This window comes from Rutidosis leptorrhynchoides, chromosome 3 (genome assembly GCF_046630445.1).
Source record: "Rutidosis leptorrhynchoides isolate AG116_Rl617_1_P2 chromosome 3, CSIRO_AGI_Rlap_v1, whole genome shotgun sequence".
NCBI classification, from domain to species: Eukaryota; Viridiplantae; Streptophyta; class Magnoliopsida; order Asterales; family Asteraceae; genus Rutidosis; species Rutidosis leptorrhynchoides.
In genome coordinates, this window is record NC_092335.1 from 110161334 (window position 1) to 110184781 (window position 23448).

The 23448-nt window shown below is 34.9% G+C and overlaps 2 protein-coding genes across 2 annotated transcripts; both read left to right on the plus strand.

Moving 5' to 3' along the window:
- The first annotated feature begins 12616 nt into the window (after window positions 1-12616).
- Window positions 12617-13154, plus strand: LOC139896650 (protein RSI-1-like). The gene is made up of 3 exons (XM_071879296.1): window positions 12617-12697; window positions 12851-12875; window positions 12973-13154. The coding sequence occupies exons 1-3, from the start codon at window positions 12617-12619 to the stop codon at window positions 13152-13154; spliced, it is 288 nt and encodes a 95-aa protein (XP_071735397.1).
- Window positions 13155-15071: 1917 nt separating this feature from the next.
- Window positions 15072-16581, plus strand: LOC139900301 (myosin-binding protein 2-like). The gene is made up of 2 exons (XM_071883089.1): window positions 15072-15621; window positions 15896-16581. Exons 1-2 carry the CDS (start codon window positions 15072-15074, stop codon window positions 16579-16581), a joined length of 1236 nt encoding a protein of 411 aa, XP_071739190.1.
- Window positions 16582-23448: the final 6867 nt, after the last annotated feature.

Consider the following 23448-nt stretch of genomic DNA (forward strand, 5'->3'; position numbering starts at 1 on the left):
TATGCTACGCACCTCCGATTAACATGAAACTTGGCCAACATACTTATATATGCTTATCTTTCATAGAAAAATCGTCGGATACCCGACCCGACCCCGTTGACTTTGACCAAGTTTGACTTTTAGTCAAACTTAACCAAACACTTATGCAATCATTCTAACGTGCTTTTATACTTATATCTTTCATGAAACTTGACAACTTGATTCACATGCTATATAATCGAGTCGTAATGAGTCATAGGACTAATTGAACAACTTTGACCAACCGTGTTTACCGTTATTGATACAACCTACTTGTTTAGTTCAAGACTAGCATTCGTTCTTACACACGTTTACTTGTGAAGTACTTTTATACTCTTGCACTCAAGGTGAGATCATAGTCCCACTTTACTCTTTTATACTTATATTTGGGATGAGAAAACATAAACGTTTCGTTTTACAAAGTGAACACAAGTACGAAAACAAGCATTCTACGTACGAGTTAGACCAAAAATGCCTCAATTCAATTATCATTAGTTACACTTGCAGGGTGTAAGCGAGAACTTATGTTGTGTGGCCATACGGGTTTGACAAACCCTTATTCGGACGGTTCACTACCGTTAAGCGAATGAAATATATTTTCGGGTCTAAGTGTAGGTTCTAACACTTTATTTATGGGGTTCGTGGAAAGTTAAGCCTTGATAATTGGGTGCTCGTGATAACAACTTTTAGAATTGTTTACTATTATTTCAACGCTATAAATCTTGTGGTTCAGCTTACTTACTTACGTACTCACTTACTAAACCTATGATTTCACCAACGTTTTCGTTGACAGATTTTCTATGTTTTTCTCAGGTCCTTGAACGATATGTGTTACATGCTTCCACACTCTATTTTGATACTTGCTTGGATGTCGAGTATACTTGCATACATGGAGCGTCTTTTAACTTTACATTAAATCGTGTCGCATAGGTTTCATTTGTACTTTAAAACGTTGTATCGTATTAGTCGTTGAACTACTTTGTACATATGAAATGAATGCGACATATTTTGGTCAAACGTTGTTTTAAAGACTTATGACCACGTAATGGGACCTAAGTAGATGGCGCCGTCAATGACGATTTTGTCGGGTGCTACAGATGGTATCAGAGCGTTGGTTGTAGGGATTTAGAGTTCATTGGTGTCAACCCCGAGTCATAGGGTACATTAGTGAGTCTAGACTACAACCGACATATAGACTTGAAGTAGGAATTACTTGACTACTTGTGCATTTATACTCGCACTCTTTCATTCATATCTAACTCTTATTCCATCCTAATCTCACGTTGTTGAATTGATTGACACGCCATCTTGACTTGATGAGGTAATGTTAAATGCACATGTGAATTAGGATAATATAATTGTCGGGATTATATTATGGTGATTCATGTAGACATTCCGAGATTTCGACATAGAGAATCGAGGGTGGGTCAAGGAAAATTTTCTCTCTATCTTTATTCCATATCACGATTAGTATTATTGAGAATACTAATCAACGATATTCTTGTGTCTTGAAGGAACAATGCCTCCTCTCCGCGGCCCACGTAATGAGACTTCCGAACAAGCTCTTCAACGCATGATAGCCACCGCCGTAGATGCGGCTATGGTCGGTCACTCCTCCAACAACTATAACAACAACCACAACAACAACAATCATGGAGCCGGTAATTCAAACGAGAGATGCTCCTACAAAGCTTTCATGGGGTGCAAACCTCACACTTTCGATGGGACCGGAGGACCGGTTGCTCTCACTCGATGGTTTGAGCAAACGGAAGCCGTTTTTAGCATTAGCGGTTGCCAGGACCAAGACAAGGTCAAATATTCCACCCACACTTTCGCCGGTATCGCTCTCACATGGTGAAATACGTATGTGCAATTGGTGGGTACCGATGAAGCCCACTCTCTCTCTTGGGCAGACTTAAAAGAAAAGATGATCACCAAATACTTTCCACGCGAAGAGACCCGAAGGCTAGAAAATGAGCTAAGAAGTTTAAAGGTGGTCGGAAATAACCTCAAGGCCTATAATCAACGATTTTCTGAGCTAGACTTGATGTGCCCAAACCTTGTGAATCCTGAGTCTCTAAGGGTAGAACTTTACATGGATGGTCTCCCTAAGAGCATCATACACGGGGTAATGTCATCCAAACCCGTTAACCTACAAGAGGATTTAATGATGGCCCGTCAATTGATTGAAACGGTAGATGAGATTGAAGTGCCGGCGCCAAAGGCCGAGGATAAATCGGGTGGCAACAAAAGAAAATGGGAAGCCACTCAATCAAGCAACTACAACAACAACTTCACCAACAAGCCTTTCACCTCCGACGGCAAGAAAAGTTATGCCGGAACCCAACCTTTTGCAATAAATGCCACAAACATCATTTCGGTGAATGTGGCAAGCCATTTTGCCACAGGTGTCAAAGAAGTGGTCATGTGGCCAACTATTGTAGAAGTGTCGCCCCCGTCGCCCAAAAGGTTCCCAATGCACACAGAACGGGTGTTTGTTTCAAATGTGGCCAACCGGGTCATTTTAAGAATGCGTGCCCAAAGAATAAAGCCAACCTCACTGCACGCGGCCGAGCTTTCAACATTAACACCAAGAAGCCCGAGATGACAATGAACTAGTCACGGGTACGTTTCTTCTCAACAACTCTTATGTTTCTTGTTTGTTCGATTCGAGTGCCGATAAATGTTTTATAACCAAGGATTTGACTCGTACTCTTTGCACTCCACCACTCCCTCTATATACTACTTATGCCATTCGAGTGACCAACGAAAAACTATTGCGTACCGACAAATTTTATCGGAAGGTGTACGTTAAACTTTTTGGTTAAAGAGTTTGAACTTGACCTGATACCTATAGAACTAGGGAGCTCAATCCTATTCATTAAGAAGAAAAATGTTTCCCTATAAATGTGTATAGATTAGCATGAACTAAATAATTTTCGGTTAAGAACCGATATCCTCTTCCTCGTATCAATGACCTCTTGATCAATTTCAAGGATCTCGTGTGTATTCCAATCGACCTCCATTCTGGTTATCATAAATTGAGGATTAAGGGAGTAGATGTCTCCAAAACCGCTTTTCGAACTCGCTACGATAGTTATGAATTTCTTTTAGTGTCGTTCAGTTTAACTAAGGCTCTGTCCGTGTTCATGGATCTTATGAACCGCGTATGCAAGCTTATCTAGACAAATCTGTTATCGTATTCATAGATGATGTCTTAACCTATTCAAAAAGTGAAAGAGAAAACGAACAACATCTCTGTCCTACGCTCGAATTCTTGAGAAAAGAGCAACTCTATGCCAAATTTTCCAAGTGTGAATTTTGATTAAACGAAGTCCAATTCCTAAACCGTGTTGTTAGTGGTCAAGGTATTAAAGTAGACCTCACAAACATCGAAGCCACACATAATCGGGAAACCCTCACAACTCTAACTCGTATTTGTAAAATCTTGGATCTCGCCGGTTATTACCGAAGATTCGTTCCCAACCTTTTCCCGTATTTCTCGTCCTCTAACCTCGTTAACTCACGAAGGGAAGAATTAAACCTCTCCGTGTCCAAACCTTGAATGTGATTATTCACACCAACCTTATTAGCCAAATTCGTGTAGCACAAAATGAAACATCAGATATGAAAATACTTCTAAGTGAACGCCTGAAAGGAATCCTCTCTCGACTCGAAATCAAGGAAACTGAAATTCGTTATTTTGCACGAAGAATTGGAATACTTAATTATGGAACCGATCAATCTTCTCATCACCACGTACCACGTTACATAACTCTATTAATTCACTGTTACCGTCTGATATTACTGGAACCTAAGATAACACACAAACCAAGGATACCTCTTTCTTCTTTGACTTATCGTCCTTATGCTTCCGATATATGGCCAGCTACTACTCGACTCCAAAACATATATAACTACGTGTATTACCTCGTTTTCCACCAAGTATCAACATTTGACCACAAGACGTTCGACGCAACTATATCCAAAAATGAAAACTCCTCCTATCATTACACTCATACTTCCGTATAAGGAAATCTTATCATCCGATCTCTCAATGGAGAGAGACTCCCACACTATACCAGCTTTCACCACGAAGGGGAATAACCTTATTAAACGTATTCATAAATCGACGAGATAGGAAAAACTTGCACAACTATTCATTGAAGAGATTCTATTCCAACACGGAGTACCATTGTCAATTATCTCAGATCGAAATGCTCGTTTCACCTCTAGATTTACAAGAAGCCTTGGGACACGTTTAGACATGAGTACCACGTATCATCCGCAACTCGACGGACCAAGCAAACGTACGATTCAAATCTTGGAAAGACATGTTACAAACTTCTATTGTTGCCTTTAGTTGTTTCCTCTTACAACGATAGCTATTATCCGAGGATTAACGACGCACCTCTTCGAAACTTTATATGGTCGCAATTGTCGTTATTTTATTCGCTGGACCGAAGTAGGTGACAAGCAAATCACCGGATCCGAACTCATTTAAGAAATAACCGTTGGAATCGTTCAATTTAAGAAAGGCTCAAGATGGCCCGTAGTCGCCAAAAGAGCTATGCCGATGTTAGACGTAAACCTCCCGAATTCCAAGCGAGTGACCGCGTAATATTGAGAAATCGCACCTTGGAAAGGTGTAATCCGTTTCGGGAACGTGGAAAGTTAACTCCGCGATGTATTGATCCTTTTGAAATCTTAGGGCGTATTGGACCCACTACATACCGTTTAGATCATCCAACTCGATTAAGTTCCCGTTTATCCTACATTCCAGGTATCGAACTTAGAGAAGTGCCCTGCGAAACAGGAACTTGTTATTCTTTTAGATGAGCTTACTATTGATGACGAACTCCACTTCATAGGAGAACCGGTTGAAATTATGGATCGTAAAACCAAACTCCGAGACGACGTGAAATCCTGACTGTCAAAGTTCGTTGAAATGCCCAAGGAAGTACCTTCACCTATTTGTAGAATTTGTAACGCAAGGTTTCGAAGGAGAAACAACAACTACTACTTCCAACTAAATTTCGGGATGAAATTTCTTTTAAGGTGTGGGTAATGTAACATCCCGCATTTTTCTGTTAAATTATTTTAACGTCCGTCTTTTTATTTTGATAATATCTTTCGCTATCTAAATTCGTATCCTCTGTTAGCTAACGTTCTTAATATTTTCGTTATTTAATTATAACATCTCTCGTTTACTCTAGCGTATTTAAAATATTCATTCGGTTAATTCAAGCACCCGCTTTTAAACTTGAGGGACTAACTTTGCAATGTGGTCAAAGATGTAACTAGTGGAACTAGCTATCACCCACCACCACCACCACTCATTCATTCTTCCACCTCCCCATTTCTCTACTACTTCCATTTTCTTTTCTCTCAAACACCCAATTCATTCAATCATCATCTAATTCGGATCTAGGAAGCAAACATCAAAACAAATTTTACTTTTGGAATCCTTGCATCTTCCTCTATAAATTGATACTAATTTCATCTAGTTTGGGTAACTTTCTAAAAACTCTAGATTTCATGTTCTTGATGTTCTTGACTTAAAAGTGTGTTAATTAGTGTCTATGGCTCAAGTCTAACATGAATATGTGTTTGGTTTGTTCGATTTTGTTGTTTTGAGTAACTAGCTTGAATATGAAAAATGGGTTAGTTAACTCTTTGATTTTGAATGATGAAATGTGTTTAGATGTTAATGTTTGTGTGTTCAAAGTGTTAGTTACTTCATTAGCTTCGTTTTGGTATGTTGAATGACATGAAAACCTTACATAAACATAATTATTGATTTTGTGATTCTTGGTTAGGGTTTGATAGATTTTAAAAAGAACATTTGATGCATGGAATGCTATGAGATGTTATTTGTAAGTGTTTAGTTGTATTGTATGTTTAATTACATTCGAAACGACATATCGTATGTGTAGATTGGATTCCCGAATCATGAAATGCATTTTTTGAACTTGAAACTTTGATAATGAACTTTTAATGATCATTCGAAGAGAATTTGGTTATTGTAAATGATGAATTTGATTGATGATATGTATTTAGTTGTATTCCTCGTCAAAATACCTTTCCAACAATATAAGATACGTGTTTTGAATGTTTACGGTTCATTAGTTATGGTTGTTTGAAGTTGGATTCGTGCATAAATCAAAACTGCCCAGATTTGCTGAACAGATATCTGAGCGGCGGTCCAATACCTTGAGCGGCGCTCCGGGCCCCGGCTGTCCAAAAGTGCACATTTTCGTTTAATTCTAACTATGCTACGCACCTCCGATTAACATGAAACTTGGCCAACATACTTATATATGCTTATCTTTCATAGAAAAATCGTCGGATACCCGACCAGACCCCGTTGACTTTGACTTTGACTTTGACCAAGTTTGACTTTTAGTCAAACTTAACCAAACACTTATGCAATCGTTCTAATGTACTTTTATACTTATATCTTTCATGAAACTTGACAACTTGATTCACATGCTATATAATCGAGTCGTAATGAGTCATAGGACTAATTGAACAACTTTGACCAACCGTGTTTACCGTTATTGATACAACCTACTTGTTTAGGTCAAGACTAGCATTCGTTCTTGCACACGTTTATTTGTGAAGTACTTTTATACTCTTGCACTCAAGGTGAGATCATAGTCCCACTTTACTCTTTTATACTTATATTTGGGATGAGAAAACATAAACGTTTCATTTTACAAAGTGAACACAAGTACGAAAACAAGCATTCTACGTACGAGTTAGAATAAAAATGCCTCAATTGAATTATCATTAGTTACACTTGCAGGGTATAAGCGAGAACTTATGTTGTGTGGCCATACGGGTTTGACAAACCCTCATTCAGACGGTTCGCTACCGTTAAGCGAATGAAATATATTTTCGGGTATAAGTGTAGGTTCTAACACTTTATTTATGGGGTTCATGGAAAGTTAAGCCTTGATAATTGGGTGCTCGTGATAACAAATTTTAGAATGGTTTACTATTATTTCAACGCTATAAATCTTGTAGTTCAGCTTACTTACTTACGTACTCACTTACTAAACCTATGATTTCACCAACGTTTTCGTTGACAGATTTTCTATGTTTTTCTCAGGTCCTTGAACGATATGTGTTACATGCTTCCACACTCTATTTTGATACTTGCTTGGATGTCGAGTATACTTGCATACATGGAGCGTCTTTTGACTTTACATTAAATCGTGTCGCATAGGTTTCATTTGTACTTTAAAACGTTGTATCGTATTAGTCGTTGAACTACTTTGTAAACTTTGAAACATCTTTACATATGAAATGAATGCGACATATTTTGGTCAAACGTTGTTTTAAAGACTTATGACCACGTAATGGGACCTAAGTAGATGGCGCCGTTAATGACGATTTTGTCGGGTCGCTACAGAAATGACCAAAATACCCTTCATTTAACTTTAATTAAAAGAAAACAGAAAACTGCCTTCAGACAAGGTGCGCGGCGCGCCCCCATTACCCTGCGCGGCGCGCTCAGGGGGTCTGATCAGTTCTGTCAGTTTAAAATCACACCACGCTTCACCCATTTCATGTACACCATATATACCTTATGTACACTAAATATTTGGGTGTTACAATATAATTATAATTATATTATAAATTTATAAATTAAAAATAAATAAACTAAAAGATTTTTTTTGCGCCAGTAGTCCTCATTTTTAATGACTTGAGGGATCATCGTAGCTAAACATTTTAAAAACGAGGGACCAACAGAGAAAAAATACTGAAATAAAATAATAAGACGAAAATGCCCATCACGTGTTAATCACATGACGTCACTTAACGGCCAATTTAGACGGCAGACGTTTTCACAAAGATTGTGACTGTAGATCAACACAATACGTTACTGAACAAGTTGGGAGTTACTCAAGGTCACCACTCTCAACTTGAAGGGGAGTATAATGACAAGAAGGTCAACAACAAAGTCAACTACAAGTTAAAGGACTAATTCTGTCATTTCTAGTAGTTTAGGGACTGTGATATTGCTCAAATTAGACATATCTTTAGTCGCAATATCAAGCTCTATCGTTGTTTATTTCGTGTATAAACATAGTATTTTCGTTGGTATTCCATTTTATTGTAAAATAGTTAGAATCATTGTGTAATTGAAGAAATATGGAAGATTTTGGATGATACTACTCAGAGATCGAAAATAAGTCAAAAAGTTGATGAATAGTAAAGTGTGCTCAAGAGTGCGCTCAAGTGTGCACTCAGCTCACACGTCCAAAATTTGATCAGAGAATTCTGGAGTTGTAGAAAAAGTGCGTGCTGCTACAGTGCGCTCGGCGCACTCCATATGTAAAGCAGATTTGAACGCGTTTTGTCGAGCTGTAAAGTTTAATCTGGGTAGGTGAATAGTGCGCTCAGCGCACCCCTAAATGTGCGCCCGACGCACTCTACTTTCGGTGCAGTTTTTCTCCTTTTTAAACCCCGTCCAGCCTCATTCTCAATATACAAGTTTACAGTCATTTTTAGAGGAAAAGGTTACGATTCAAGGTGGTCCTTGGAGTAATCCATGATCACCTAATCCATCATTTCAATCCGAATTCAAGAATCATCAGGATCATCATCCAAGATTCATATCAAAGGTCGATTCTTGTTATCACAATGAACTCTATCTTTATTTCCAGTTTGTTATTGTCTTTAAATATGATTGTTAGCTAGTTCTTGTTATGTTCATCCAGATAAATAACTGAGATGTTGAATGTTTACTTGTGATTGATTGTTCTTATGCATGATAGTTTGATGTTTGAATAAAAGAACCATTCTTGTTAAGTTTAATCTTTTTGATTCAATTAGTTAGTATACTTGTTCAACTAAGAAACACCATCTTGTTAATTTAGTATATTGATTTGCACCTAGTGACAAGTGTTTGCCCGTCTTTTACCAAAAGGGGTAAGTTGCGTTCAAACGATTAATCTATATAGGAATGTAAGAACGACTCTTGTAGATACTTTCGGATAGCTTAATTGATATGTGTAGTTGTCCAGGAGAACGATCAATTCCCTAGAATATGTTATACATATTTTCACTACTCAATTCCATATAGCTAATATGTGTTAGAAATTTGTCTTATCTAGTGACGTTTATAGGGATCATATTACTACACTTAATTGATTACTTGGGTTGGGTGAATTGAGCATTTAATCGGACCAAGGGGATGAACTAAGCTAAACCATTAGTTGACATAGGAGTGGATCATGATCAACACATCATTGGCATGATCATCATTCAAGTCTTTAGACTAGTTGAATTAGTTGATTACAAATAGGAGGTCTTAGATGACAAGAACATCACTTGCATCGTGTAATCCCGTTTGAGTGTTTGCGCAAGACTACTCTTGGTAAACCGATCAATTAGTTCTCGTGCATAGTCAATAAATCCGGTCTTAATCCATAATAACATTCAATATCGAGGGTAAAAAGTTTAGATGAGCATATTCCTTTAATTTGATATAAAAACTATCTTTTCATTTTTATAAATCTAAAATACCAAAAATATTGTCTTTTAAACTTATTCCTTTATTGATTTGCCCATCGTTAAAAGGCAACCCAATATCTTGTATTTGTTTGATTTCATTTTATCTAGTTAAATCCCAGTTTAGTTTATACAATCTTAACTTGCACATATAACTGTCCTTGGAACGATACACGAATTTTACCATTATCTATACTACTACACGATCGGGTACACTTCCCGTTAGTGTGTGTAATCTTTAAAACCAGTATTTTTCATACAACAATTCATATACCACGTTTTGCACAACAAGTTTTTGGCGCCGCTGCCGGGGACAGTTGTGTCAAGATAAGAATTATTTACTAAGTTGTGATTATTTTTTTTAGATTTTTTTTATCACTGTTTAGTGTCGGTGCTTTTATTCTTTTCTAGTTTTTGTCAGTTGCAGGGAAATGGTTGACCACAGGAATATGACAATGGGTGAGAGAATGAGAGTAGAACGAAGGAAACTAATCGAATTATATTTATCTCCTAGTGTTACCAACGAGGGGTACCAAGAGAAAGAAGAAGATGAAGTTGTGGTTAACACTAAAAACATGTCTATGAACGAGAGGATGATAGTATAAAGGTTTATGCCCGTGTTTTTATGGGTCTTGGCAATGTTGCATGGATCCGGACGTAAAACATTCGAGTCCCCTACCCACTATGCAACTTGCTACCGATCATTATTCACCGTTGATTCTGTTTCCGGAACATTCATATGTGAAAGAGTCCAGTCTAGCTCCACAACTTATAACTTCACAATCAATTTGTTAGGGCTGTTTTGGATTATAAATTAGGGCTTGTTAGCATTCTTCTGTAATCAATCAATTTGTTCAATGAAATTTCGTTGAATTGCTCTCTCGTGTTCATCATGATCTTGCTAAACTTCTCACATATGAACCTAAAATTCAGACATGATCACTTGTCGTAACATAACAGTGCAATATACGAAATTGTGAATAGAGGAACATAAAGTACAGAAATGAATAGCCACAGATGTGCCACTTTCTTGCTTCATAAAATGCCGGCGTTATATACTCGTATATTCCATTCCTCTCATGTGCATCAAAATAGTTTCGTTCAAATGATAAACAAGAAAATAGTAAGAGTTACATAATTTTTTATATGGTCCATATGAGACCGAAACATATAAAAAAAAAACTCATGTTGTTGATAAAGAAAACGATATCTTTACACAAATTTTACAAAAAATATTATACAAATTTATGTGACCAATAATATACAGGGGAAAAGAAACAAGATAGAGAAAAATTGTAATCTAATTGGTTTTACTCTCCTACTTGATTTGTTTTACCCTCCTACTATGTCATTGTATTTATTAAAGTTTATGTAAACTTTTTGTGAACTTAACATTGCTTTTGTTAATAAACTTAAAAAACACAAAATGTAGCAAAACATTACATTTGATTTTAAAAGTAACTTAGAGATATTCTATAGTTATCGTGCATTTAACTTTAATCTACATGAATGAACTCTTTACTCACATATGCAAATATTTATTTTTAAATTGTTGACAGTTATATTCACTTTGTTACTGTAGTTTTTATATAACATTTGACTATATGAGTGTAATTGATATCTTTACTTATGGGCAACTCGGGTGTACTTGATTACAGTGATTAATACGGAGTAAATAAAAGAGTAAAGAATTTTTCTAATGACACCCGCTAGAGCTGTTATTAAGAGTAAATTTGATGCATAAAGTGGTTGTACATTAAGCTTGTTGTATGTAGGTATTTGCAGAAAGTGCACGGTTATTTTGAATATAGAAATAATTTTGCGCGTCTGAATTTTTTAACGACAACCTTAAGAGTTATTATTAGAAAAATTCTTGAGTAGATTACACCAATCGTCAATCGTCAATCGTCTTTGTAGTTAATTTACATAAAATTACATTTTTTATAAAAGCTAAATTTTGAAGTTACATCGATTAAAAAGCTAAAATTATATTAATTATTCTTATCTTTTAAAAGTTACATCGATTGTTCCCGACTTAACTCAAAGTATACATTGATGGTCCATTTTTGCTAAAAATGGGCATTGATCGTCTCTCATATTAACACACATATATTGAATAAGTAAAACACCTTCAACATACACTTTTAAATAAGTCAACGATGATCAAAGTAATTTTTAAAAGATGCGGACGATTAATGTAACTCATTAAAACCACAAGAATAGCCAACATGAACTACCAAATCAATCATAGAACATCGGTGTAATTTGAAAGAAATAAGAGACCAATTAATATAATTTTATGTAAACTAAAAGGGCTATATTTATAATTTAATTTCATCTAAATAAAAATACGGAGTAACTACCGAACTATTGATTAGTGGTAAAAAGTCTAAGTTGGTTCTGGACACGTATCCTTGAAAAATTAAGTGCATGTTCAAATTCTGGGTGAGAGTTTTCTCCAATGTTGTGTCACTGGTATCTTTCACTCTGTGCAGGCCAAACAGTTAACCTAAAACATTTCAGATATGCTTTGCGCGATGGATGCGAGGAGTTTCTTCCTAACAAGTGTGTGAGTGGCAAATGAGAGGATTCGATGCCAAAATTTCCGTTCGAAAAAAAAAAAAAAAAAGACTACTTTAATAAACTAATCAAAATTATGCATTACAAGAGCATCGAGGGAGACAAAATAATCACTCAGTGAAGAATGAAAAATCTTGAAACCCGGCGTTTAACCCGACGATATAAATATCCAAGATCTACAAAACGGACCAATTTGGTGGTTGCATCCCATTTTCACGCCTTAACCTCCGCATCCACCATTACCACCACCAATGTGTATGATTTTTGAGCTTGCAGAAACCACCATTTACCAACAATTAATTAAATCAGATTAGATTAGATTAATAAAAAAAAAATATCCCCTGCTAGGCTAGCTAGCTCATTATAAATAACCAGTCCTACCCTAACACTTCACAATACATTCTGTTTGCTATATTCTCTCTCACTCACATTATCCATCACAACCATAATTTGTTAGAGAGAGAGAGAGAGAGAGAGAGAGAGAGAGAGAGAGAGAATGGCAGAACGACGTCCGTACACAGCTCTGCTTTTGGTTATGTCGTTGATTCTTTTAATCGCATTCGCCGATGTAGCTCAGGTAATTTAAATCATGACGAACTGGTGTTGATTTTTAGTTCGATAAAACCAAATGTAACTTGTAACGTGCAATATTGACTATTAAATACTTACCTTCATTTATTTTGTTACACTTACAAATCTAAAGCAATATTATTTTTTCCCAATTTAACAGGCGAAGAACAAGCTTAAACCTCAAGGTATGACATTTTCTCTGTACTCAACTACAATTATTGTAACATTTTAAACGGATTCGTTCATGAGACTAATATGATTTATAAAAAAATTGTTGTGTAGAGTGCAAACCACGATGTACGTACAGGTGCTCGGCGACATCGCACAAGAAGCCGTGCATGTTTTACTGCTTAAAGTGTTGCGCCAAATGCTTGTGCGTACCAGGGGGTGTTTATGGCAACAAACAAAAGTGTTCTTGCTACAATAACTGGAAGACTCAAGATGGAAAGCCAAAGTGTCCTTAGATATACTGTAAATCAAACATTACAGGGGTTCAATGACAACTTTACAAATTTGAAGGGTCTCATTGCTTTTTTTTTTATTTTATTCCGTCATGTTTGTTTCTTTTGTTTTCTAAGTGAATAAATTGAAGTGTACGGATAACTTAAGGGCATTTTAGCCAAAGTTTTATCTGTTAGGTGTGTGTTTGGCTAGCTTAGCTATCTGATATTTTGTGCTTAAGCTAAATTAGGACACCAAATTAAATTGTTATTACTGTAAGTTTTTTCTTACTATTTTAAGAGCATTAATTCACGATAATTAATGAGAATGAATCACAAGTTTCCTTATTTGAATATTCTTTGATCTATTGTTAGTCAAAACATTTTTATACTGAATTGATAAGTGAGAATTCAATTACTTCACGATAAGTTTAAAATGGTTTTTTATTAAGGGTTTTATAATACACGCCAAGACTGCTCCTAACCGTCTATCAATTACCTTTCATCAGTCCATGTGTCAAAACTGACGAAAGCTGACGGATTTTAACGGGGCGTCATATTTCATCAATTTGAGGCGTCAATTGGGTCATTGACGCAAAAAAAAATGTCGCTTTTGCTTTCAATCAATCAGATTTTTTCCTGATTTAACAAGTATATATTTTTAATAATTAATTATTTTTTCGCATCCAATTTTCAATCAGATTTTACTACAACACTCTATCCAATATTTGACACAAAAAAATTGACTATGGTTATAAAATCAGAAACTAACATTGCCTAATCACAGTCAGTTTGCATTTTTTGACCAAAAAATGCATAAACTGTCTATGATATTACACGCGGTTAGAAGCAGTCTAAGGTGCATTGATTAATATAACTTTCATATACTAGTATATAGGGAGTATATTTTAAGTTTAATTCATAAGTAATATATTACTAATAAGTATGAGTATGAGTATGAGTATTAAATATCAAATTATATAAAAAAGTTCGACTTTTATTAAAAACTGTTATTTCGGCATTGAATACTCTCATTTATTACCCACACTTAAACTTGCTCGTATAACCTTTTACGAGTATTAAATACAGATCAGTTACAATAATATACTAAAAATTAAATATCGGTCACGAAAGTTAAATCTTGTTGACAAGGTGAATGGCAATTGGCAAGGTGGTTAGACCGGTGAAAAACCAAAATTGGAAGTCAAGGCCCACACGGGTAGTTTGCTTTGGTCATTTCTATGTATGATGTTTTGTTGTTGCTTTTATGTGTAACTTTTTATAATTGTTGTAAGGGTTGTTTTTTGGTCTTGTTTGTTGGGTTTAGGGTTTTTTTTGTTGATGGTCGTGTTATTTTGTATGGACTCGTGTTTGTTGTTGTTTAGGCCCGTTTAGGTTAGACTCAATTGTAGATAGTGGTTGTTTGTGGTCGTCTTTCCGTATTTGGTTGTATATGTTAGGTTTCTTTCATCTTGCGATGAAAATCTTCATTACATACATCGATTCGTTATTTTAGCCAAAAAAATAAATAAATTAATTAATTAAAAATTCTGACTTAATTAAACTTGCCCCGAATAACTTTTTACACATACTTATAACATTACCCGTATCATCACCTTCAATTTTTGTCATGCATTTATATTCAGCTCTTCAAAAGATCTATAAAAAATCATCAAATATATGTTTTATACACTTCGGAGAAAATAATAGTAAACCAAATAACAAATTAAAGTCCTATCATCTCACGAAATTCAAACATTAACTTTATAAAAAAAACAGCTCTTAATCATAACTTAATTGGTCCCATATCATTCTTTGTATCATTCAAAATTTTGATGTCTCCCATAACCATCATGATTCCCCTAATTTCATCAAACTCTGTCTCCTCCTTTTTCTTATACAAGTTCATTACAACTTTCAAAACAACCCACAAATGCATCAATGGCTGCCACCCACAAAACAACACTCACCATTTTAGCCTATGCAGCACTTGAATGGATCCTAATTCTAATGCTTCTTTTCAACTCTATCTTTTCATATCTAATCCGAAAATTTGCCACTTACTACTCTCTTAAACCCCCTTGCTTTTGGTGTTCCACTATTGATCATTTATTCGAACCAAACAATAACGTAAACCCAAATCCAAATCTTATTTGTGAAGCTCATGCAGCTGAAATTTTCAATCTTTATTACGGCCCAGATCGTCCAATGCAGACTCCAGAACCTTGGTGTTCTTGTAGTGCCATAAACTTACAGGCTAATTCTGTTGATAAATTATTTGGTAATGCATCAAAGTTCAAGTCGGATAGTAAAGAAAATAAATTAGTACAAGTCATGAATCATCCTGTTGAAAATAAGAGTGGACACATTCAAGTTTTTGATCACATAATCCCTCTTGAGTGGACAGATTCATCATCCAGTTGTAGCAGATGTTCAAGTTTAAATGGAGATGAAAACATGGTAGTTGCAGATGATCAAGTAGTAAAACAAGGTATATATCACTTACTTTACTCGTACTTTTGAACTTCTCTGCCAGGGAAAACTGGTCAAAAAATAGTCATCTGGATAAGTTGCGAATATCTGAGTAAAAATACTTCTCTTCCGAAGTCTGAACAATGAAAAACTTATAAAGAAGACCAATATTTTGTTTAAAGTCAAATTAAAAAGTGCTCATCTACCATCAACAAGTTTAAAGATTGTTATATTTTACGAAGTTCATTGAAAAATTGATCATATTTGATTTACTAATGGTATGCACATTGCAGAGGACATGAAAGATAAAGTTGTCACCATTGATAGTTTACAAGCAGAATTAAAGGCCGAAAGACTGGCTGTATATGGTTTATATATAGAGCTAGATGAGGAACGCAATGCTTCTGCAATAGCTGCAAATCAAGCTTTGGCTATGATAACAAAACTTCAAGAAGAAAAGATTGCACTTCAGATTGAATACGTGCAGAATAAGAGAATGATGGAAGAACAAGCGGAGTATGATCACGAGGTTTTGCAGCTACTAAATGAGATCGTTATGAAGCTAGAGCACGACAAGATTGAGCTTGAAAATGAACTTGATGTGTATAAAGAGAAGTTATATGCATACGAGGGGAAAAACAAAGCGAAAATGACTCTTTGTGATGATTCATGTAGTATTGTGACAAAGAACTCGCCTTTAGTTGACGACACAAACGTTTTGGATTTAAAGGATTTAACGGCTCTCGAGGAATCTATGGTAGACTTTGAGGTTGAGGGACTTTGGATTCTAAACGAGCTTAAGGATCTAGATGAGACACTAACGACGTTGACAGATGATCTAGACGAGCATATTGTTGGAAAAGGAAATTTGGAAGGAGAAGATCGTGGTTATAACGAAAACAGAGCGAGTCGATTTTTTGCTGTTATTGATGAACAGGTGGAGGCATCTCATGCTGCTTGGAGCCGATGCTCGCCTTAGAAAAGATTCTAGCTAAAATGTAAAATGTGAAGTAAAGAAAGTTTGAATCCTGCATAAAGAGATTAAAAATGTTGCCAAATTGGGAAGTTATTTAATTACATCATGTGCTTGTTATATACGGAGTATTGTTTTGCCTTTGTGCAGTTTGTAATTATATTTGTAGTGATATATCTATCCAACAAAGATGTTGATATATCCAACAAAGATTTTGATAAATCCACTCATTTTGTACATTGACAGATTGTACTTTACAAATAAACAATGAATAAGTTGAGTGAATTTATTAAAATCCTTGTTGGATATATCATCACCAGACGCCCTAGTCGAGGTATCCCTCTGACACTTTCCTGTCTTTATTTAGTCACAAATGTAAATATTTTGTACGAGTAATAGTTACATGCCATCATAAACAAACCTGGTACAATCAATTAAGGCTCAAACTAAATAAGGAATGGACATGTACTGATTAAATTCGGTTATGTTCATCCCATTTTTGATTAATTCACTCTAAACGACCTGTTTGTTTTGTCACATGTTGATGCATATTTTGTGTGGTCGTCGTTGAACGATTAGATTATGAACGTTTAACATTATGTTGTACACCTAAAATGTAACAAATACGTGAAACTCGCCAATTAGAGGATCATTTGTGACTGTTGGACCCATTAGTATAAATGAAGCCTAGACCCGTGTATAGCCTATATATACCAGTTGTCATGAGTTTTTAGGGTTAAGAGTTTAACCTGAATTGGAAGAGCCGTTTTGGCGATTCCAGAGCATATGGGAGATCATTTTCAATCTCCCCTTGCCAACCAATGTTTCTTGTTTAAATCCATCTTTTAATTTCGACACTTATTCAATAATATTGATTTATCTTTGATTCAGTGTGTTTATCTCTTTCGACTTGTTATTAATCGATGTAATCCTTCCGAACTTTTAAAGTTGAAGACGTTAAATGTATGGTTAAAATTCGGAGCTTCTTGAGCTGTTACGGAAGAAAATTCGTAATGGGTTCGTTAACCATTGAATCATCTTGATTTTTTTAAATGTAGATGCTAAATACATAGATCTAATTGCGGTCAAAATTTGAAAGTGATCGGACCGTCAATCTCGAGATATGAGCCTTCGAAGTTGCCAGCCGTTCAAAATATTCATTAGAAAGTGTAGAACTACCTCACAAAGTCCATTGCTTGATTCTTCTTGATATGATGATTGTGCCTCCTCATCATTAGGAGACAAATTTTGTAATCATCGATTTGTGCGTCTTCCCAAACACCACCAAGGTATTCCATGCCTTCATTATCTCCGGAGGATTCGAGTATTCTCTCCACGTTTAGTTCTTTCTTGAGTTTCCATTTCTAAGAAACTCCATTAATACTTTTTCATCTATTTGTTCTTTAAATGGTGACACCTCTAATGCCTTCAATTCTAAGCCTATTATGTTATTGAATCTACAATAACAATCTTTAAGGTGTTCGTATTTCATGATGTAAAAACTTTTGAACTCCGCTGATGTGTCAAAAGTGTGTGCAATAGTGCTTAACTTATCTTTCAACTTTTAAATTTATAAAACCTTTATTTAATACACTTTAACACCCTAACGAGCAACAAAACCCGATCAGATGTAGTAATTTAGGTTATCGTCTCAAGAGAGCGTAGATGCGGATAAGAGTTATTTTATTATTTAATTCTTATTAAAGAATTAAAGATAGATTTTTATATCTTTTATGGGATAGATTCTTATCTCTTATGTGACGCCCCGTACAAAACCATCGTGTACGGTTCATCAACAACAGGATCATTACAAGGTCAAACACTATATGCTGTTTGAAAACCAGTTTTGCATTCATAAAAGATAGCGTTTTACAAAAGATAACGTGCTTCCTATGAATATAAGCATTAACATAAGTATGTGACCCAAAGGTCGTTACAAAGCCATTGTTTGAAAATAACATAAGTTACGAATGCAAAATAAAAGTTCCATGCTTGAGACATCTCTAAGTAATGCACCGGAAATCTAACATAGCAGGTTCATAACAGCAAGTCTATACACCAAGACTAGAACAGCAAGTCTAACAGCGGAAGCAATAACGTCTAAGCACATGAGAAATACACGCTTAAAAAGTCAACACGAATGTTGGTGAGCTATAGTGTGTTTGTAATCAGTAAAGTAATGTAGACCACGAGATTTCAGTGCTTCAACCAGCAGTTTAAATCAGTATTTCAAAACAGTATGCAAGTAGTAAAAGTCGATACGAAAAGTATGCAAGTAGTAAGTCGGTCCGAAAGGTCGTCAACCTAAGTCAAAGGTCACTAAGTCAGTATGTTGTCCCCAAAAGTTTAAAATTTCATAAATTAAGTCTAAGTTTCATCATCATCATCATCATCATCGTTCGTAAAAGGTAAAGTAAGTTTGACAAAAGTAGTGATCGAAACAATAGGCTGACTTAGGTCAGCTGCTACGACCTCTATACAAAACTAAAAGATGCGTAGTCAGTGGCTATGGCTCCGTATATGAGTCCTCTAACCGCTGACCAATTTTCAAAACCTAACTCGTCTTCGTTTGACCGTGGCGACGGTTTAAGTGCATGTAGGTCAGAAATTTCAGCACAACGTTACAAAGGCGTAGTGACTTTCGGGAGGCTATAAATCCTAAACCGTATATCGGATTTAGGCGAGACCTAAACGAAAAGTCATCTACTCGAAATGAACTAACTTAAAATCAATTTTACAGAAGTCCAGGAAACTGATCAGATCCCGAAAAGAGTAATCAAGTGCTCCGGTGGGATTCTTGGAGCTTGATGCTCATCACGGTTCTCATCCTTGATGCTTGTAGCTTCAAGTGTACAACTCATTGATGGGTTAGCATCACCTGGACCAAGATTCAATCATCAACACACAATATATTAAGACCAAGTAAGAACACAACTCATTTAAGAGTCTTAGATGGATGATGAACCAAGGTTACATCATATTCTTAGTCTTAACACATATACAAGTTCTATTTACAACTAAAGCTACAAACTTTACTTCAATCAAACAAGTATGAACACAATCTTGATCAAATAAAGTAATGGAACCCTAAGCTAGAGAGCTTGGATCCTTTTCACTCAAGTTATGAGATTACAAAGCTAGAAAGCTTGAACCTTTGGTGTTCTTGAAGATCTTGAAGCATAAAGCTTAGATCTTTAAGTTACATGAAGACCACAGACACAAGTTTTGATCTTTATAACAAAATAATGAGATCGTAAGTTAGAAAACTTATATCCAACAAAAGAAATGAAGATTCAAAGCTAGAAAGCTTGAATCTTGGTTGTTCTTGAAGCATAAAGCTTGGATCTTTAAGTTACATGAAGATTACAAACACGAGTTTGAATCTTTATAACAAAATAACAAGATTAAAGCTAAAAGATTTAGATCTACAAAATAGGTGAAGATTCAAAGCTAGAAAGCTTGAATCTCCCATGTTCTTGAAGGATTCAAATCCATGTTTGAATCTACAAGATGTAATCAATATCAAAAGCTAAAAAGCTAAACCCTTTGATGATGATGATGAATTCGTGGATGAGAAGGGAAGAAGAAGATGAAAAATCAAATACTTATACTTTTTAGAGTGAGAAAGACTAGAGAGCGAATTAGAGAGTAAGTGTGTGTAAATTGCAAATGAGATCAAGTGTAAAATGGGTGAAATAAGGCTTGTATTTATAGGTGGTGAGGGTGTGGGATGGGTGAGGTGGCCGTGGGTTGTATGGGGGGACAAGGGGGACACTTTTTTACTTTTTGGTTAATGGTTGTCTAAAGTTGGTGCTTATGTTAGGATCTCATGCAACATTAAGGATAATGCTTGTGATGACCCAAAAATTTCTGATCAAATTTAAACTTAATCTTTAACGTTTCCGACACGATAAGCAAAGTCTATGAAGTTGAATCTCAAAATCTTGAACTATTCAATTACCCCTCGATTGTTCTCAACGATTCGCGAACAATTATATGTAAATAGATACATATACTATAACTTGAAAACGTAACAAATTGTTAAGTAAACGATACTGTGCATTAAACATATTGGTTTGATTATCGGATTGATATATTTAACTATGAAGTTAAAAGATTATGCTAAACGATTGAATTAAAAGATATTTACTGAGTCCCTTAAGGATTATGATATTATTACGGGTCTCTGTTGTAAGGTCCACGTTGATTTGGGAAATCATTCATGTTTAACGGTATTCGGAATTAATGGTAAAGTGTTTGTTTAAATAACGTAATTTGGACACATACAATAATAAGGAATATTAACTGTTAGAATTGAATCTATGAACAACTTGCAACGTATATTTAGAACGTGTTTAAGTATATTGAATATATATTTATGAATATATAGCTTCAGGTTATTTGAAAACAATAATAACATTCGGTTATTGATTCAATTGATATTTAGTTATTTTAATTAGAACGTTTGAGAAATAAACGATGACACATAAATGAATTACATGAATTTAAGTTTAAATGTATAAACAATATGCGATATAACAATTTCAAATGATTTTAAAATGTATTTTAATAAATAGCGAGACAATGATTTATAGAAGTAATTGACCAAAACACTCGAAAGTTTAAGATACACTTTGAGTGATATAATTTAGGGATAATTTAAGGCTATATTTTGACAAAGGTACGTGTCCCAAAATATAAATTACAAGTTTTCTCAGTGTACGAAGGGACACTCGAAAAAACGGAACCGGAACATAAGTCGAGTGACGACGTACGACTTATCGGAACAAAAATTTCAAGTCAACTATGCACGAGAATATAATATAATATATAATTAATTAATATATATTATATATTAATAAATAAATATGTCGACAAACAAGAAAACAAAAGTTTGTGAACTGGATCAGAGGGTCATGCGATCGCATGGCCTTGAAGCACAAATACCATGCGATCGCATGGGGTACTTTTTCAGGCCAAGTCTTTATAAAGCGATCGAATTCAGTTTTTGTGATATATATTTCTTTCATCTTACACTCCGTATAACTTATTTATATTATTATTATTATTATTATTATTATTATTATTATTATTATTATTATTAAGATTAATATTATTATTAATCTTATTATTATTAGTATTATTAATATTAATTAGTATTATACATAAAATACTACGACGAGATTATGAGCGTGTCACTTTCAAAATGGTTTTCAAGCGGGATAGAGCTAAGGAAATTATGGGTTATTGCCAAGGAGGTTATGGGTAATGTTTGGGGGTATATTTGTGAATCAAACCTAGTGTTTATCATCTCCGTTACGTCTACATACTTTCCTACAATATTTAATCTCAATACTGATACGTAAGCACTTATAATTTATCTTTTATATATTAATTGTGTATCCATGTCTAGTGCTCGAGTATATATATTTATACATGCTTGTATGCTAAATTTCGTCGCTAAACAGTTTATAATGAATCACGAATTAAATACATATATTACTGGTAAAAGGTATATGATATACATATTTTTGAAAAGCTGGCGAAAAATCAATGACTTTTCATTTAGATATCAAATAGTTTCGATAAACGGATTAAAAGATATGATCAACTGAATTATGATTGATGATGATTGAAATTGTTTTTGAATCTGCAATTAAGATTTAAACAACTTGTTTATAAGATTGATAAAATGGATTTTTAAATATTACCAGCCGAGTAAATGAATCCTTATATAAGGTACGTCTCGTTTGTTGAACTATTGTCAAAATTGACTTTTTGAAACAACTTTGGATAACTTTTGTATGTCGATATCTAGCATTAGGATTATGATACACTATAACCTGACCTAGCTTGATAGACATTTATTGACCAACATATGTTCTCTAGGTTGAGATCTACGATTATTTGATATTTCGAGTTTCAGTCACATTTTGGTGAACGACTTTATATGCTGCTGAGGTGAGTTTCATTTGCCCCCTTTTTAATTGCTTTTGCAATCTATATTTTTGGGCTGAGAATACATGCACTTTATTTTAAACGCAATGGACACAAGTACATACTAAATTCTACATCGAGTTTGAATCGAAAATCCCTTAGCTTTGGTAACTAGTAACTGCCGGTTATAAGAACTGGTGGGCGCGAGTAGTTATATATGGATCCATAGGGCTTGACATCCCCGTCTGTTCCAGGTATAGAAATCCTAGCCTGAACTATAAAATAGACGTATGCTATTTAAGTTTAGTACACGTTGGTTTGCGTGTATTGTACATGTTGGTTGCATGTATGTTAAAACGGGGGTACTTATTATATAGACGTTAAAGTTTAGTTACCAGGGTGCTCAATCTTATAGAATATTTTGATAAACGTTTCTGGATGAAACAACTGAAATCTTGTGATCCACTTTTATATACAGATTATGCGAAACACTAAAACTATGAACTCACCAACCTTTGTGTTGACACTTGTTAGCATGTTTATTCTCAGGTTCCCTAGAAGTCTTCCGCTGTTTGCTTATATGCTAGACAAGCTATGTGCATGGAGTCTTACATGACATATTTTTCAAGGAAACGTTGCATTCACCAAATCATCACTATGTATCTTATTTTGACTGCATTGTCAACGGAAGTACTATTGTAAACTATTATTTACGTTGATTGTCTATATGTAGAAATCATCAGATGTCGAAAACCTTTGATTTAAATATTCATTTATGGTGTGCCTTTTCAAAAGAATGCAATGTTTACAAAACGTATCATATAGAGGTCAAATACCTCGCAATGAAATCAATGAATGACGTATTGTCCATATGGATTTGGAGCGATCGTCACAGTTGGTATCAGAGCGTTGGTCCTAGTGAACCAGGTCTTGCAT